Source organism: Genypterus blacodes, unplaced genomic scaffold (genome assembly GCF_046128005.1).
Source record: "Genypterus blacodes isolate CSIRO-AG114 ecotype Tasmania unplaced genomic scaffold, CSIRO-AGI_Gbla_v1 ptg000094l_1, whole genome shotgun sequence".
NCBI lineage: Eukaryota > Metazoa > Chordata > Actinopteri > Ophidiiformes > Ophidiidae > Genypterus > Genypterus blacodes.
The window spans coordinates 1,189,307-1,205,613 of record NW_027466898.1 but is presented as its reverse complement, the minus strand read 5'-3'; the positions used below and the strand labels follow the sequence as shown (position 1 = coordinate 1,205,613).

The 16,307-nt window shown below is 41.4% G+C and overlaps 1 protein-coding gene across 1 annotated transcript; it reads right to left on the bottom strand.

The window, feature by feature from the left end:
• Positions 1-418: 418 nt before the first annotated feature.
• On the bottom strand, positions 419-6,321 carry krt8 (keratin 8). The gene is made up of 8 exons (XM_076159365.1): positions 5,757-6,321; positions 3,726-3,934; positions 2,775-2,835; positions 2,551-2,646; positions 2,108-2,272; positions 1,869-1,994; positions 1,468-1,735; positions 419-1,375 (listed from the first exon to the last, which is right to left on the bottom strand). Exons 1-8 carry the CDS (start codon positions 6,201-6,203, stop codon positions 1,044-1,046), a joined length of 1,704 nt encoding a protein of 567 aa, XP_076015480.1. The 5' UTR covers positions 6,204-6,321; the 3' UTR covers positions 419-1,043.
• Between the last annotated feature and the right edge of the window lie 9,986 nt (positions 6,322-16,307).

Below are 16,307 nucleotides of genomic sequence, written 5' to 3'. Positions count from 1 at the left end.
TTTCCCCCGCAGCTTGTTCTCCGGTTGAATCCATGTTCTTACCTTGCGATGCAATAATTAACTGAGGGGTTATAGAGGGTTCATATTGTAAAAGTATTTCTGTGAGTTTCTAGTTTAGCTCTTAACCATTTGGAGATTTAAAGACAAGCAGCAGGGTCAATGGAGCTGATAGAGCTTTTGGGTAAAGGAGCCAATGCATCATTTAGAACTTTAACAGGAGCAGGGTCAAAATCCCGATTGGAAGTTGTCAAAACAACCAGTTGAGATAAAGAAGTAATCATGTCACTGTCTGATTCTAGATTCCAGACTGAAATACTGAAGGAAGATTAGAAATCTGAGTTAATTATTGATTCGTTTTTCTCAAACTTCTTGTATAAAGACAGTATATTTTTTCTTCTCAACACAGGAGGAAAGACAATTTCAGTAAACACATTTTATTTGGTTTGGTAGCAAAAACAGCACCTCAGGACAACAATATGACATGGGCATCTTCCTAAGGGGTCGCACAGTATCAGTTACAGGACACACACAGGGAAGACATGCACTACCTTCTGCAGCAGGCATTTTTAAGACATTAGTTGACCAACAACACTGAAGCACTGTTTCAGTACATTCATATTCCTTAGACAATACCACTGTCTATTTCATCCAAAATAGGTTTGAAAGGAACAACCCTTCCAGTATGGAATAGCTCTTGCATAGATTTGGAGGGAATGTTATTGTTAGAATTTAACAGTAATTGTCACTTTCAGGGACAAAACTGAATTTTTTTTTTTTGAAATACAGACAATCAAACATCAGACATACAAAATATGACTGAAATGACTAAATTGATTCTTTGGTCCCTTTCAGATTATTGATAGTGTTAGCTTCATTTATTGCTTCAATAGAAACGCACATTAATGCTCTACTGGAGAGTGGCTGACAAGCATTTTACTTCATATTCCTTTATTACAATAGTTGGGGAGTGAACTGTGAGTATAAAACTACCAGACAGGCAGAGAGGATGAAAGAGAGGTAGCTACACCTCTAAGCTAAACCACTCAACCCTCAATGACATCTGAGGACTCAGACACCAGTCTTCCGTCCCTGGTCTCAATCATTTTGATAACCACGCTCTTCTTTGACTGAGAAGTGCTGTATCCCCCAGCACCACTGCCGCTGCCGCTGCTAATGCCGCCGCCACTGCTGATGCCGCCGCCACTGCTGTAGCCGCCGCTGCTGTAGCTGCTGACGCCACCGCCATACCCAGAGCCATACCCGGAGCCGGAGCCAGAGCCGTATCCGGAGCCGTATCCACCACTGGAGTAGCCACTTGAATAGTTGCTTGAGTAGCTGCTCTTTGCCATATCCTTAGAGATACCGCCATATCTTGCTGTTGGAAGATTTCAGGAGACAAGGTTAAAATCATAGAAAAGTTACATTTCTATAACTGGAGCAATATAAGAACAAAGGACATTAACTTACAGCTGCTCTGTTGGGAGATGTTAACAGCCTGGATGCCATTTGCCAGCCTGTCCTCCTCTCCCTCCAGCAGTTTTCTGTAGGTGGCGATTTCAATGTCCAGAGCCAGCTTGACGTTCATCAGGTCCTGGTATTCTCTGATCTGGCGGGCCATGTCCTGCTTGGCTCTCTGCAGGGCCTCCTCCAGGTCCCTGATGCGGCCCTTGGCGTCCTTCACTGCCAACTCGCCACGCTCCTCAGCCTCAGCGATCTGGGCCTCCAGGTTAGCACGCTGAGAGATGATAGAACACTAGATTAGGACTACTTGATACACTTAAGTTAAAAAGTACTGTAATATCGGAAAAGTATAACCAAAAAAATCAATTGAAAATTCACGTGTGACTTCCAAAGGAATTTTTCCATACCTGTCCCTTGATGGTGTCGATTTCTGCTGTCAGTCTCTGGATCATGCGGTTCAGGTCTGCAACCTCTGCCTTGGTGTTCCTCAGGTCATCTCCATATTTTGTGGCAGAGGTCTGCATCTCCTCATACTAAATACAAATCAGGAAAAACAGAGATTACCAACATATATATTAATGTTTGCAGTGTACACCACATTTTGACACCTGAACACCATGACAAGCCGAAAAGAATTCTTCATCACCTTGTGCTTGTACCATTGCTCAGCCTCCCCACGGCTGCGGTTGGCGATGTCCTCATACTGAGCCTTCACTTCAGCAACAATAGAATCCATGTCCAGGTTGCGGCTGTTGTCCATCTCCACAATAACGGATGTGTCCTTGATTTGGCTCTGCAGCTCACGCAGCTCCTGCAGAAGTAAGGAAAAGATTAGTCAGCCACCCCTTGCTGAAGCAAACCATCCAGCAATATGCTTCCAAAAGGCAAGATGCTAAACAGATGGATTCCAAAGTGATAACACTGACAGAAGTATTTGTATTCTCTATTCCATACTTCTATCTCCAATAAATCAAAAATACTTCATTGCCATCAACCAGGAACGGATCTGTTTATATCCATAACACTATGGTGAATGCTTTTGCTATAGTTTTCATAATGGATGTGTATTTTTCAGCTTTTATTCAGTACCTCCTCGTAGATCTGCCTCAGGAAGTTGATCTCGTCTGTTAGGCTTTCCAGCTTGGCCTCCAGCTCGACCTTGTTCATGTAGGCCTCATCAACGTCCTGACACGCACAAAAGGAACAAGACGTCACTATAACTGGTTTAGACGATCCCCTCCAAATGCTAAAAATAATTGAAGTGGAGGCAACTTTGTAACTCAAAGATATGTTTAGTGACTTCTGATGCTGACCTTTTTGATTAGCACAAAGTCGTTCTCACACTCTGTGCGCTTATTGATTTCATCTTCATATCTGGAGGGAGAGAGGGAGGGAGAAAAGCACAGTTGGTTAGTTTTTGCATAGTTAAACAATCTATGCACTGCCACAAACTTCGGTACACATGCCAATTTGAGAGTTTATATGCTGATGTGACACTAGGAGGCGTTAGTGATCCATCCCTAGCTTGAGCTCCTCTGGGACATTTGCCTTATGCATAGTCTGATTGCTGCTGGGTTTGTGTTACTGATATTTCTCTCCATGGACTCCTGAAAGCCCAGCTGGTAATGCTTCATTCATCTGTGTATATCTGACAAACAAACGTGTGTGTGTGTGTGTGCTTTTGCATGCATGAGATGGACGTGTGTGTCAGCAGACAGGGAGTTGTGCTAATGTCTCTGTGAAGTGCTGCAGACTGCTTTGCTGACAGATATCCAACTCGGTCAAGTTAAGATGACGTTCCATATCCTGTCATATGTAACATAATGGCGTTCAGGACATGCTTGCTCTGTGTTGTAATTCCCTAGAGAGGTCAGATGAGGTCAGGCTACAGACAGATGTAGGGAGTAGCCCACGAAAAGATTAGCTTTGTGAATGGTTTGTCCTGTAGCACACTGACACGTTATCCTTCACATTCATCCGCCACAGAACATTGTATGAAAATTATATAATCCAGGAAATAACAGCTGTGTTTATTGTGTCAAAGTTATAATATTTGAGATAATGAAGGTTTTTGTACTCCTTGTATCTACAAAACTTTCCTTTCTGAGTCTCTTCGTATCTTTCATTATTATACTCCCATCTTTTCTGACCATGTATCTAAGAAGTTATTTCATCTGCAAGTCCAGCATGTTCTAAAAGAGTGAAGAGGTCTACAGTATCTTAAACAGCTGATTATTGGCCTGTGCTGCCTCCTCGACACTCACTTATTCTTGAAGTCCTCTACCAGGCCCTGCATGTTGTGTAGGTCAGCCTCCAACTTCATCTTGTCGTTGCCTAGGCTGTCCAGCTGTCTGCGCAGGTTGGAGATGTAGGCCTCAAACATGGCGTCGATGTTGGAGCGGGTGGTGGTCTGTCCCTGCAGCAGGTTCCACTTGGTCTCTAGCATTTTGTTCTGCTGCTCCAGGAAGCGGACCTAATGTGTAGAAATGAGGATGATGTTGCATAATTAATTATTAATCTATGGAATAATAGTCAATTAATCACCAAGCCAACAATCAAACAAAAAAGTCAACAATGATGATGACCTTGATGATTGGCTTGTTGAGTTTTGTGTTATCTATTACTAAACATGGGAAGTTATGTAACTGGTGACTGATCTGACGTAATAACATTGCATCTGGGATAACATCTTCCACATCGACCGCCATGGTCAGTATTGCCATGCCTTCTATTAGTCATTTACCCTCATTGTTATTCTAAGTCCTCTTTGGGGCTGTGAGCAGCTTTTGGCTGTGTTTTCAGGCAGGCTGCGGTTTTTCCAAAGGAAGGCCTGACACACATGCATCCTGACAGGAGGCAGAGGGGGGGGGTAGGGGTGAGCAAGAACAAAATGAGGTTGGAAAAAGTTGTTGACGGAGGAATAGGTCTCATTATCCCTTGTACTTCATTTATTCCTGTTTAGCATGGAAAGGTCTCATAGCAAAGGCTGCAGAGAAAGCAAATACACAGAGTTGGGCGGCGGGGGGAAGGTAAATATTTGACTGCGTTATGGGTGTGCTGCAAGAGGCGGTGCTGATGGAAAAGACAAAGAAGAAGTTGAGACAGCACAGAAAGAGAGGACAAGAGAAGGGGACAGTGGAGCTGAGGTGAGGTGGAGTTGTAAGATAATCAAGAGGTGGAATGTGCGTATTTGTGTGAAAGCAGGTTTGTGAGCCACTTGATCTTGCTCCCCAACACATTCCACCCACTATCTAAAGACCAGTAAATAACTTGTTGATAACAAAAGGTTAACCAACAGAGTGCTATCACATGATAACAGAGGGTGGGGATTGGGTTTGATCTTCTTTTTGCAAAGCACTACATGCAAAATGCTGAAAAAGAATATACAGAGTATCGGAACACAGAGGGAAGAGGAGCTGTTTAAGAGCCAATCAGCTGACATTAATCAGAACATGAAACCAACAGGCCTTTTTAAATATTAACCCACGGCAAGGCCATGGAGGACAGACAGATGTTTGTGTTAAAGAAACAACACCATCAGTGCAAAGCTGAAACTTAATGTAGATTTCGATCGTGTAAACTTTGAACAGTTTTATCAGTGAGGCATCATGAGGTAAGTATTTCTGCATTTGTGTACGTGTGTGTGTGTGTGTGTGTGTGTGTGTGTGTGTGTGTGTGTGTGTGTGTGTGTGTGTGTGTGTGTTTTGCAGGGTGGGGAGCAGAGCAACAGGGCAGTATAATGAGCCACACCCCAGCAAAGGGAGGGACCATTCCCAAGGTAACTCATATCACAAGTGCGGACACACCCTTCTCCTTTGCTCTTTGTCCCTCTCCCTTTTCCACACACATATACTGTACTCACGTCTGGTTTTCATCACAGTTAAAGTACTGCCAAAACCAAAACACAGCGTGCCTAACCCTTACTTTGGGCTATAACATTCTTATCTTTTCTGCCTTGGCTGCATTCGTGCGAGGTGACGAAAGCATATGGGAGTATAAATCAACAAACTGCGCAGCCAAAGTCAGCGAGTCAGAATTACAGTACATGTGGCAAACATATGGACCGTAACACTCGATCAAATAATACGAAATACTTTGACTGCAGGGTGAAGAATAGAGGCTTTTGGTATGCACGCTCGCTCATATTTTCACCCTCCTAACATATTTTCTGTCTGCTTTAAGAGCAGAAGGCAAAGACCAGGACCTTGGCAACCTTGAATAATACATGCAGCCCCCCCCCCCCCCCCCCCCCCCCACACACACACACATTGGCCTCATTTTCTCAGGGCACTTACTTTGTCAATGAAGGAGGCAAAGCGGTTGTTGAGGCTCTTGATCTGTTCCTTCTCCTGGGTGCGGACAACTTGGATGTTGGGGTCGATCTCAAGGTTCAGTGGGGCCAGCAGAGTCTTGTTCACGGTCACAGCGGTGATAGGGGGCGCTGCTCCACTGCCCATACCCATGCCCATACTCATACCCATGCCCATACCCATGCCTGTGCCGCTGCCACCCATGCTTGAGCCTAGTCCGTAGGCAGAGGAGCTGGAGATGTAGCTCCCACCGCCCATGCCTCCCATGCCTCCCATGACCATACCTCCTCCATAGCCCTTGTTGGTTCCCCCATAGGCGCTGTGGACACTGTACGATTTGCGGGCATTGACACTGGGTGCGGTATAAGAGCTGCTGCTGAAGCTCCGTGGTGCTGAGGAAGTGCTGCTGTAGCGGTAAGTTGTCTTTGACATCTTGAGATCTTGAGTAGTTTTCTCTTAGAAGTCTGGGAAGGTCAAACCGAGCGGCTCAGTTGGCAAGGCAGGCAGGCCGGCTTAGGGGAGAGACCAAAGTGGATAGGAAGGGAAGAAAGTATTCATGTGTTTTAAAGTGCTTGGCTCTGTGGGAGGGGACTCTGGTGAGCTGGGATTGGTTGCAGTACTGGATAATGGGAGAGGGAGGTGTGGCTGTAACACAACACTTCTGGTCTCTATGACACATTGTCCAGCTACTTTAAACCATTACCTGGCCTCTCCACACAACTTCTCCATGTTGATTTTCGCCACGATTTCACTGTAATTCTTTCTTTCTTTCTTTTTTCTTTCATTTTGCTGTCTTTCTTTCCTGCATTCTTTCTTTGTTTCTTTCTTCTCTCTCTCTCTCTCTCTCTCTCTCTCCTCTCTGTCTTGCTTCTGGTGAAAGTATACAAACACACTGTAGCTGAGCAGCTGAGCCAACATATTCTGTCCACAAATGAAAAATAATACATTGTTTTATATCCAGTAGCAGTAATGCAGCTGTTTTTTCTTTGGGTGTGTATGAGTGGGCGATATGATGAACGATAAGGTGCAATATGAACTCAATGCCTGAGTGTGTTACACCTGAAAATTAAGTGCATGAACAAGTGTTTTATGATGCAGGTGAAAGGCTGGGTGGGATAGAATTTATGTGTAGGTGGGTGATAAGATAGATGAAAGGTGAATCCCTCCCTCAACAAGCGAAAATGATGCTTGCATGTGATCAGTTGCACATGGATGCTGTTGATATTCCAAGTTATCTGCTAAAACAGATAAAAAGAGATTGTAAAATATTGTGTTGCTTGCAACTTGCAACTTGCTTTGATCCATACAAACATTATGCACACGATTTGCCTCAGCTACATATTTTACATATTAAAATATACTGCCAGACAGGTTTGACTGGGGGCCTGAATAAGTCTCACCAATATTGCACCCACAAACAATGTTTTAATTGTAGTTTACAAACAGTGCAAATTGTTCAGGAGTTGTCAGCTTAACCTAGATCATGTGATCAGCATAAGTTCAGCTACCCTTCCAGCAAGTTATTGTCTTCAATCTATCAGATAACCGTTGAGTCAATCATTCAGTCAGTCAGTCGGTCAATCAGCCAGTCAATCAATTGATCGATCAATCACATGAGGGGGGTCGGAGTCACATTAGCATCTAGGTGGAAGTAACTAGATTCACTTTGAAAATGCTCCTATCATTGCAGAGGTTGTACCTTTTTTAAAAGAGCACATTCCAGAATTCAGCTGCCTGTTTGTCCTGCTTTAAGGCAAAACAGACAACCAGCAGGTAACCCCATCGATCTGATCCTAATACATCACCTGTGCTGTATGTATCTGCAAACCGTGAACTGCACTAACCAGCAGGCTTTCATTGTTGCAGAACAGGAGGTATGTTAAGAATTGAAACAACAATGAACACAAGTGTCCAAAGTGTGTTGGTGCTTACTTAGGCATGCCTATGTGTCAGTCTAAATGACAGCCTATATAAACAACCACTGTCTATCATCTGTCATTGCCTTGATACATTGTTATGAGGTCTTTTCAGGCAACATCTAACCTAAGGTCATATGGTGAAACTTATTCCCAAGGGAACAACTCACCATGAGTCAACATTAATTACACAAACTGATAACTGATTTCTGCCAATAGTAAATCTTCACCATGTTTCGCACTGTACTGCCAGGCGGCCCAACCTTCCTCCGCCCTTCCACCAATACTAGCCCTGCATTCCTCTCCTCCCTCACTTACCTCCTTTGCCAGTCTAAAAACCACGGTGAGTCATGGGTCTTGCCATTGCCAGTCCAACCTCCCCATCCTCCCCCCAAACCTTATTCTCTTCATTTTCTCTTCCTAACTTTTTGTTCCCGCCACTGAGTCTTCATTATCGTCATGGAAGCAAACAGAAGTAAAAAGTCAACTCCCATCCTCCTTTAAAGAAAAATAGATGCAAACTCAAGTGGGCACGGAATTTCAAAGCATGACGTTGCAATGTGCAAAATAATTATTTAGATCATCCTGACAAATCCTGACATTTCCCATTTTTTCATGTGAATTCCACAGTCCCATCTGAGCGGTTTTGTGGCTAAATATAATCATTAGAAGAAGCGAAGTGTTCCAGAAGTTAACTGAATTTTATGTAATATTGATTTAACCTTTGACTCTTATTTCTTTACTCAAGCATGATTAGGATTAGTCTGCTGATAGTTCTGCTGACGTCTTGTGTCTCCTGAGTATAAACAATTTTTCGTTGCGGGCGCTCCTCAGCAAGGAAACTATTATGATACTTGAAAAAGCACAACAAAAGGGGATTCTTTGTGCCTTCAAGCAGTCTGATTGTTTACACATGTGACCTCTTACTGTGCACAGTGTAGATAAATGGTCCCTCTGACACATCGGTATCAGGATGCTGAACTTAGAGACAGGCGTAACTATTCCTGAAATGTTTATGACACACAAACTGTACGTTGGTTCAAGGAGTGCTTTTAATGCCATTGTTACAGTGTTAAAGGAGGCTCATCAAATAAGCACATGCATACAACTATATGATATGTGCTATGACAACAACGGTTCTATTGCACCACCTTATAGAGGACAGCATTCATGTCATTCATCTATGTCAATCAATGCCAAAAAAGTCTTTCAGGAAGACTGATGAAATGCTTGAAATGGCCACAATGAATCCTCTAAGCTCAACGCAAGCTCAGTAGGTTTTATTTCTTGTTTGATTGCGGTTCTGTGGTGGTGAACAGGATTTCACAGACAGATAAATAAGTGTACACAGAGATGAACCTTTACACTTTTGCTGTAGTCACTCTATAAACATCTGGAAAGGAATTATTACTGTGCACTGCGGAGGGAAGGTATGACTGGCCGAGTGTGTCACAAGTGTGTGGGCGTAGAGTGGGTGGGGCACCTTTGTCGTACTGATCATCATACAAAAATAATAAAATGATATGGGTGTGAACGATGAAAGTGTCACATTCTGAGGCAAGTAACTTGCTCCAGGCTGAGTATGTCAGAATATGAGTTGTAGGTGGTACAACTGTCATCTGAGTCTTATTATGTTGCTCTATAGAGATTTAAAAAAAAGAGAAGAATTGCAAGAAAATCGAAAGATGAAAAAGTTTCTTGTACTCTTTAAATTACATTACATTACGATCATTTGGCAGACGCTTTTATCCAAAGCGACCTACATTATATTACCACCCTTTGCAGAGGGGGGAGCAATTGAGGGTTCAGTGCCTTGCTCAGGGGGACCTCGGCAGGGACCTCGGTGACCCTCCGGTTCCCAAGCGGAAGCTCTACCCACTGAGCTACTGCCTCCCTAAATGAAACAATGACTTGAGATGAATGAGATTTGTCAAATGATCCTTGTTATAGTTATCTTTTGGCCCACATACTAAGTCAAACTATGGTAGCAGAATGCTGAGTTTGACTTCAACACAATGTGTGGAAAACCACACATTGCTTCACATTGGATGATGACATGCTGAATACTGACAGCTGAAGCACATACTGATCACAACCATATGCTACCCTTTAACTTGTCAATCTGAAGTCACATAAAATAAGATTGACACAAACCTTTCAATGCACATTTTAGTTGCTGACTAATCAAAGGTGTCGTTTACTTAACATAACCAGCGCTCACTGGTCTGGTTGTCACAATCCTCCACCATTGTTTCCAGTTCTATGCCTCCAAAACGCACTCAGAAGCACCATGGCTTGCAAAAGGGTTTTTTCCAGGCCAATATTGAAGACTCTTTTGGTGGTTGGATGGTTTACGTGCATGATTAATGGTGAAGTGATAAATTTCAACACGCCAAATTAAAGGAAGTAGATTTTACTGCCATTTTCATGCGCAGCGTTTGGATAACAATAACTTCATCAACTGCCCTTCCTGACAGGATACAGCACAATCACAGTGCACTTTGAACACCCTTAATCTTTTCAGGCCCATTGTGTTGTAACTCACTATACCTTTAACTTGTGAAAGACGACCCTCCCTCTCAGGTTGCTCAAACCCGTTTACCCTCACTTTCATTTGACGCAGGTTGTTAGAACTAACTGGACAAACGATATAGGGGAACATAGCCAGCCTGGAGCTCTGAACACACTCCTGTAATGACACTGAAACACTCAAGAAGTTTGCATGTTGTAGAGTGACTCATTGTGTTTTTGCACAATGCTGCTCTGTTGCTCCTTGGTCTAATAGAACAGAAAAAAGGTGGGAATTCTGATGGTTTATTTAGACTATATATAATCTACAGTACATAAAGATAATTATTTGTCTTTGTGCTGAGTCAAATTTAAATTAGTTTTTTGTTTTTTTTATGATTTTATTTGTTTCAAACCTTTGTCTTCTTCATCTTTCTTTTTTCTTCTCATTTGTTTATGTGTAACTATCTATTTTATTCATTTACTTACTTAAATGATTTGTGCATTTTTTGTATTTTTTTATTTAACATTATTGTTCCAATATTTGATTGCCTGCTTATTTTACTTTCCTGCTTTTCATTTATGCACACATTGGTCTTGGAGGTGAGTGGTCTCTCTGTGAGTTTTATTTTATGCTGGAAAAGTGACATACAAGTAATAGTGATTGATTGATTGATTGATTGATTGATTGATTGATTGATTGATTGATTGATTGATATTGAAATCAAATCTTATTTAAAACCGATTTTATAACTTTCATACACGTGTCTAATAGTGCTTACTATGATTTAAGCATGAATATTATTAAAAAAGGAAGTCAACATACTGAGGTTCTACTGTAAGTTCAAAGTGAACACATGCACTGTTAATCATAGTGTGTTATTTATGGGATTCTGTATCTGTTAAGCTGACTTTAAATGTTTTATGACTGAGGCCCTGGTATGCAAAGGAAAATACAGTATTTAACCTGTTATCTTCACCTTGATCACCTTACATGTACATGAAATGAAACTACATACAAAATGTTCAAAATGTTCTACATTACATTACATTACATGTAATGTAATGTAAAATGTTCTAGTTTTGTTCAGTAGAGTTGTTTCAGTGTCCCTTTGTACATTTCTGTAAATTCAAATCTTATCTCATATTACTACTATCATGGTAATGCCAATTTAACATAAAATATATACAGTACATATTTACCTTCAGTCTTGCTGCTCTAATGCAAGGGAAAGATGTAACAGCTTAGTAAGAAAAGCAAAATGCGTGTGCCAACATTTTTCAAATGCATTGTTTTACAAAGTTTTGTTCTGTTCCTGTTTTTGATGGCCAGCAGCGTGTAGACCATACACACCCTCACCTTCAGGCCAACCATAACAGTCTCCAGATGGGGTGTGGCTTAGAGAAGTGTGGCTTGAGGTGTCCTCAGGATGTAGGGAAACATGTTAGTTTTGGATTTGTAATTATTTGTCCTGTGCCTTTCATCTTTTCCCTGGAGGATATTAGTTCTCTACTTTATTACTGAGGGGCTTGTTGTATTTTCGCATTTTTCAAAGTTGAAATTGAGAATAACAAGCCAGCATTTATTGGCAAAAAACCTGTCATCCTGATACTATGTTTAATGCTGTTATCTGTCATGAATTGTCGATCAGTAGGTGGTAGTCCTCAGATAATAGCGATCACAAAGTTTTATAATTCAGCCGCCTAAACCAAACCATTAAATATCAGCAAAGAATTATGCATATTTTGATATTGAAAAGAAATGCAAACTCACGGAACCCCAATTTGAGTTCTCAAATGTACAAACATGCATACAAAAACTGCATGCATGCAACTTTGCTTCCCCTCCTTTCACCTTTAAAGGAGAGGAAGAAATACAGAAATGCTCATGAAAAGTGATTATTATTATCATTAATTTTATTCAAAAATGTTTTTACCTTAGGAATTAATTTCAGAGATAAGCATTATCAGATAATTAATAGTCTTTGAGTGACTATAACAGACACTGTATATATGTATATATGTTTTTGAATGTAAAAATTGGGCAATTTCAGAAAAAGACCCAGTCTGCTCTGCAGCTGTGAATCCTCACAGGCCCAGAAGCATCACGCTCTAGCCTATTATTTAAGCATACCTGTCATTCCAGCTAAAACACAGATTCTGCCCAGAGCTCTGCTTAAAGCCTTCCACTCCTCTCCTCTGCCTGAGATATCCGCATGGTAACAACCAACACCTGTCGAAGCTAAAAGGGGTGTTGGATCAAAATTAACTAAAATTAAAGTGAAATCTCTCTTGAAGTTTGATTTGATGATTTTGGGGTGTGGCAAAAGTAAAACCTTGCCCAGGGCCCCACAAAGGCTAGTGCCAGGCCTGATGGCATTCCTCTGCTACCCACTGCTTCATGATTGCTTGCAGCAGTTTTTAGTAAATTGTATGCTTAGAATAAAAGCTGCAAGAGGAGAAGTGGATTTGAAAACAGAGAAAGATCAAAGGGGAGGTAGAGAGAAAGCAACCTTGTTCTATGGCAAAACCTGGTCATTTCTTAACGCTGTGGCCAAGTGCCAATTTTGCTGGTGCCCACAAACTTTGGATTCTTTATTTGATTGTAGCCCGCCGGCTCCTTCTGCTCTCTATTTGGTTTTTCTATGAAAAGCAGCATTTCCTACTTTTTCCTGACAAAGTTTTTATTCATGGATTGTGTGTGTTCAGATTCAGATTTCTCTTTTATCTTGCATCTAAGAACACACACACACACACCACTTGTTCCTCTATGCGTGTGTCCTTGTGTGATCCCTCTGAATTTTTTTCTCTCCTTCCTCTCCGTTGACACTCTACGCCACGCCACTCCCACAATTGCCATGACAACGCATTTCCACATAGCGGTGATGCCTTTGCCAGATGCTTATAGGGCTGCCACGGAAAAAAGTTTGGGTGTGGTTGCCATGGACACCGTGATACATGGAACTGTACAATGTGTAATTACATATGGAGCGCCCTTATGCATGCAGACACGGCATGGTTGTGTAAGTTGGAATTTGTACTGAACTTTGTCTCTTATGGCAAAGACTGGACAGGGGCGACTTATTCACATATGTACTCCTCATGTGGAATGGAGTCATGTGTATTATGCTCATACTCTCAACATATGGGTTCTCTTGGCACTTTGGAGCGGAGAGCCTGGCTGATAATCCAAACACTGCCTCCAGCCTGTTGAACAATGCAAAGACAAATAAACGTGGGCAGGGACTTAAAGCGGAAAAGGAAGTCAATGAATTGGTGTACTCTCTTTTTTTAAAGTAGTAGACCAGTCCAGCAAATTGTGTGGCAGAACTGAACCACATTGTTTCCAATCAAAACTATCGTGCTGTCTTTGTAGTAAGTAAGTCATATAACAGCTAAACCTATTCCCAACGTTCCCTCAGGCTATAAGCTTTCAACAACAGAATGCACTTTTGTGTCTTCTGCTCATTGGAGCTACAATAGCTGTCTGGGCTTGTGCTACATGCTATTATTATAGTTCCTTAGAGTTTTAAATGAAACGGTAAACCCTCAAAATATAAGAAGGAAGAGTGAGACTTACACGTGGGTGTTATAAGACTCGGCTCTCGAAAGCTGACTTATGCTGTGTATGAACTCAGTGGAGGTGGTCACAGGATGAGGAGCTCTTATTAAATCTGTTCTCTGTAGGGAAACAAAGCAAAGCAGACGGCAGCAACAAACCTAAATGTCCTATTTGTGTAACAATAGTTTAAAGTTTATGTGGACTGCTCACTAAAATCTGAACTGAAATGTGCAGTTGCAGAAAAAATACCATATTTGATCTTGTTATCAATTGTGTAAGTATCATACAATGGCTTTTTCACTTATAGTTTCTTTGTAAAAGCCATTCAACACACTCTTAAAACTTCTAAAAGTTGGTCCTCTAGTCTTAACCAACTGTCTAAGGATATGTTCACATGTAGACATTGCCGTTTTTTTAAAAGATGTAAACCTACAGAAGCTGGCTACCTTTCAGAATGCCCTGTCAGCGCTTTAGAATACACCATTATCTGGCATTTAATTGTTGAAGTGAAATATTTTCAGATAAGTGCCCTGTTACAACAAGCACGCTTTGTTTCACCAACTGGTAAAAGCAAGCAAAAACTGAAATGGACATCCCCGTTTAGAGACAGCTAATGACCATGTTGTCCAGGAGGTTCTCAGAGCTCAGAGCTCCTGCAGGGGTTTTTAAACACCCTTTGTTGCTGTCTCTAATGGAGGATGTCATGCATCCAACAAGCGTGCAATGGAAGCACCTTTGTTGTCAGTGTCTCTATCCACTGTTTAAACTGTAATCTAATGTTGTTTCCTTCAAAAGGATCTTTCCTAATCAAAAAGGTGCCGTAGGCTAACACTACATATTTGGATGAGCCACAAAAAGAAAGGTTACATATAATTTTAGTATTTCATATTTCCTGCAATTGGTTCCTCAACTGGTTTAGGTGTTTTCAGGTGTGTTTATGATACAAATTGTGCAATTGCAAACATTAGCACAACACCTGCATGGATCAACTTTTCATCTCTCCTATGAAAGGGAGTTGTTATTCATTATTTTGGTGGTTGAGATTGGGTTACACATGAAGATGAAGCACTAAGTGGGCTCCATAGAAATGTCCATTGCACAACACATCATAAAATCTAAGTTAAATATGGATAAATTGGGTTTCCTTGGCGGATGCTGTGATTCAAGGACAAATCGAAGGAAGTATGGTATCGATTAGGGGTATTGTATACAAGACATATACAGTAGTCTAGCTAATGAGCAGTGATGCGGTGCTGTACTTGGGATGAGGGGGAACTAATTGCCTTCTGAAAATATGGATTAGATTGAGGAGGAAATGAAACAAACGCACAAAAACATAATCCCACATTTGAAATATTCAGTCATATGATATGCAAGTAAGGCCGCTGAACCATGTCATATGAAGGTTACCAACCTTGTTGGGATGGAGCAGGCTAACCTCCAGCATCCTCCCCAACATTTAATGTCACAGCTCAGGTATCTGTACACATGTTCATGCAGTTGTTGCAATCATTAGTTCCGTTCTGTTTCTGTCCATATCTCAACCTCATTATTTATGTTCTAGCACAAAACTGTTGGTAACATTCAGTACATACATGCCCATTTACTTCAGTAGTAAAAGTGCAACTCCCCAGGTCATAATAAATGGAACTGTGTCCAGCCCCACAGCGCCCCAGAACAATACCAACAGTGTTTCAAATGTCAGTGCTTTACATCTAAAAGCCTCTATGGTGCAATGGAAAAGAAAAGTAAGAGAGAAAACATTGGATCCGAGCCTGGAAAAGAGAGTATTTTTGGTTTGCTGGAGGAATACTCAGAGGAGAATTTTAGAACCTGGTAGGGATAAGTGACACTTACTGTACCTCAACAAGTGGTATTTATCAGAGCGATAAAACTCCACATTTAGCTCATCCTCATGTCACAGTGAAATGACAAAATGTTGTGAAGGTTTGGTGAAACCTAAAGAAGGCTTAGGATCTCCAAGGAGCCGTGGACAGCAGGAATACATCATGTGTGGGATTGTTTGTATATACACATCTCTCTCTCCGTCCCTCTCTCTCTGCCTCCTGCTTCATCTTTGTTTTTGCGTCTGAGTAATTATGTGTGCGAGGGCCTGTAATTGCATGTGTCAGCCTAAATTTGGAAAGGACACAATGTGTTCAGTCATAACTGCTGCACGAGTAACTCAGCCTCTATGATTCACACACCAACAATGCTGCGTATTGAGATATCCATTCATGAAAACCAGCCTCATAGTTCTTTATCTGTATGGTGTGACTTTAATTGAGTGAAAGATTATCAGGCTGTCTGACAGGCTGGTTACCACTGTAAAAGTGTCATATTCCAGCTTCACTGTAGTTTAGAATTATTTTGATTTATTCTAGTTACACCAGGACAAACTAATTTCACCTAATAGCAATTGCTAATGCTCTAGTGTGCCAGGTGTTACAACACTGCTCACTGGGGAAAAGGGTGTTCAAAAAATGAAAGTTCTTTATTTCAAACAATGGTTATTACATTGTATTTAATGGGAGGCAGTAGCTCAGTGGG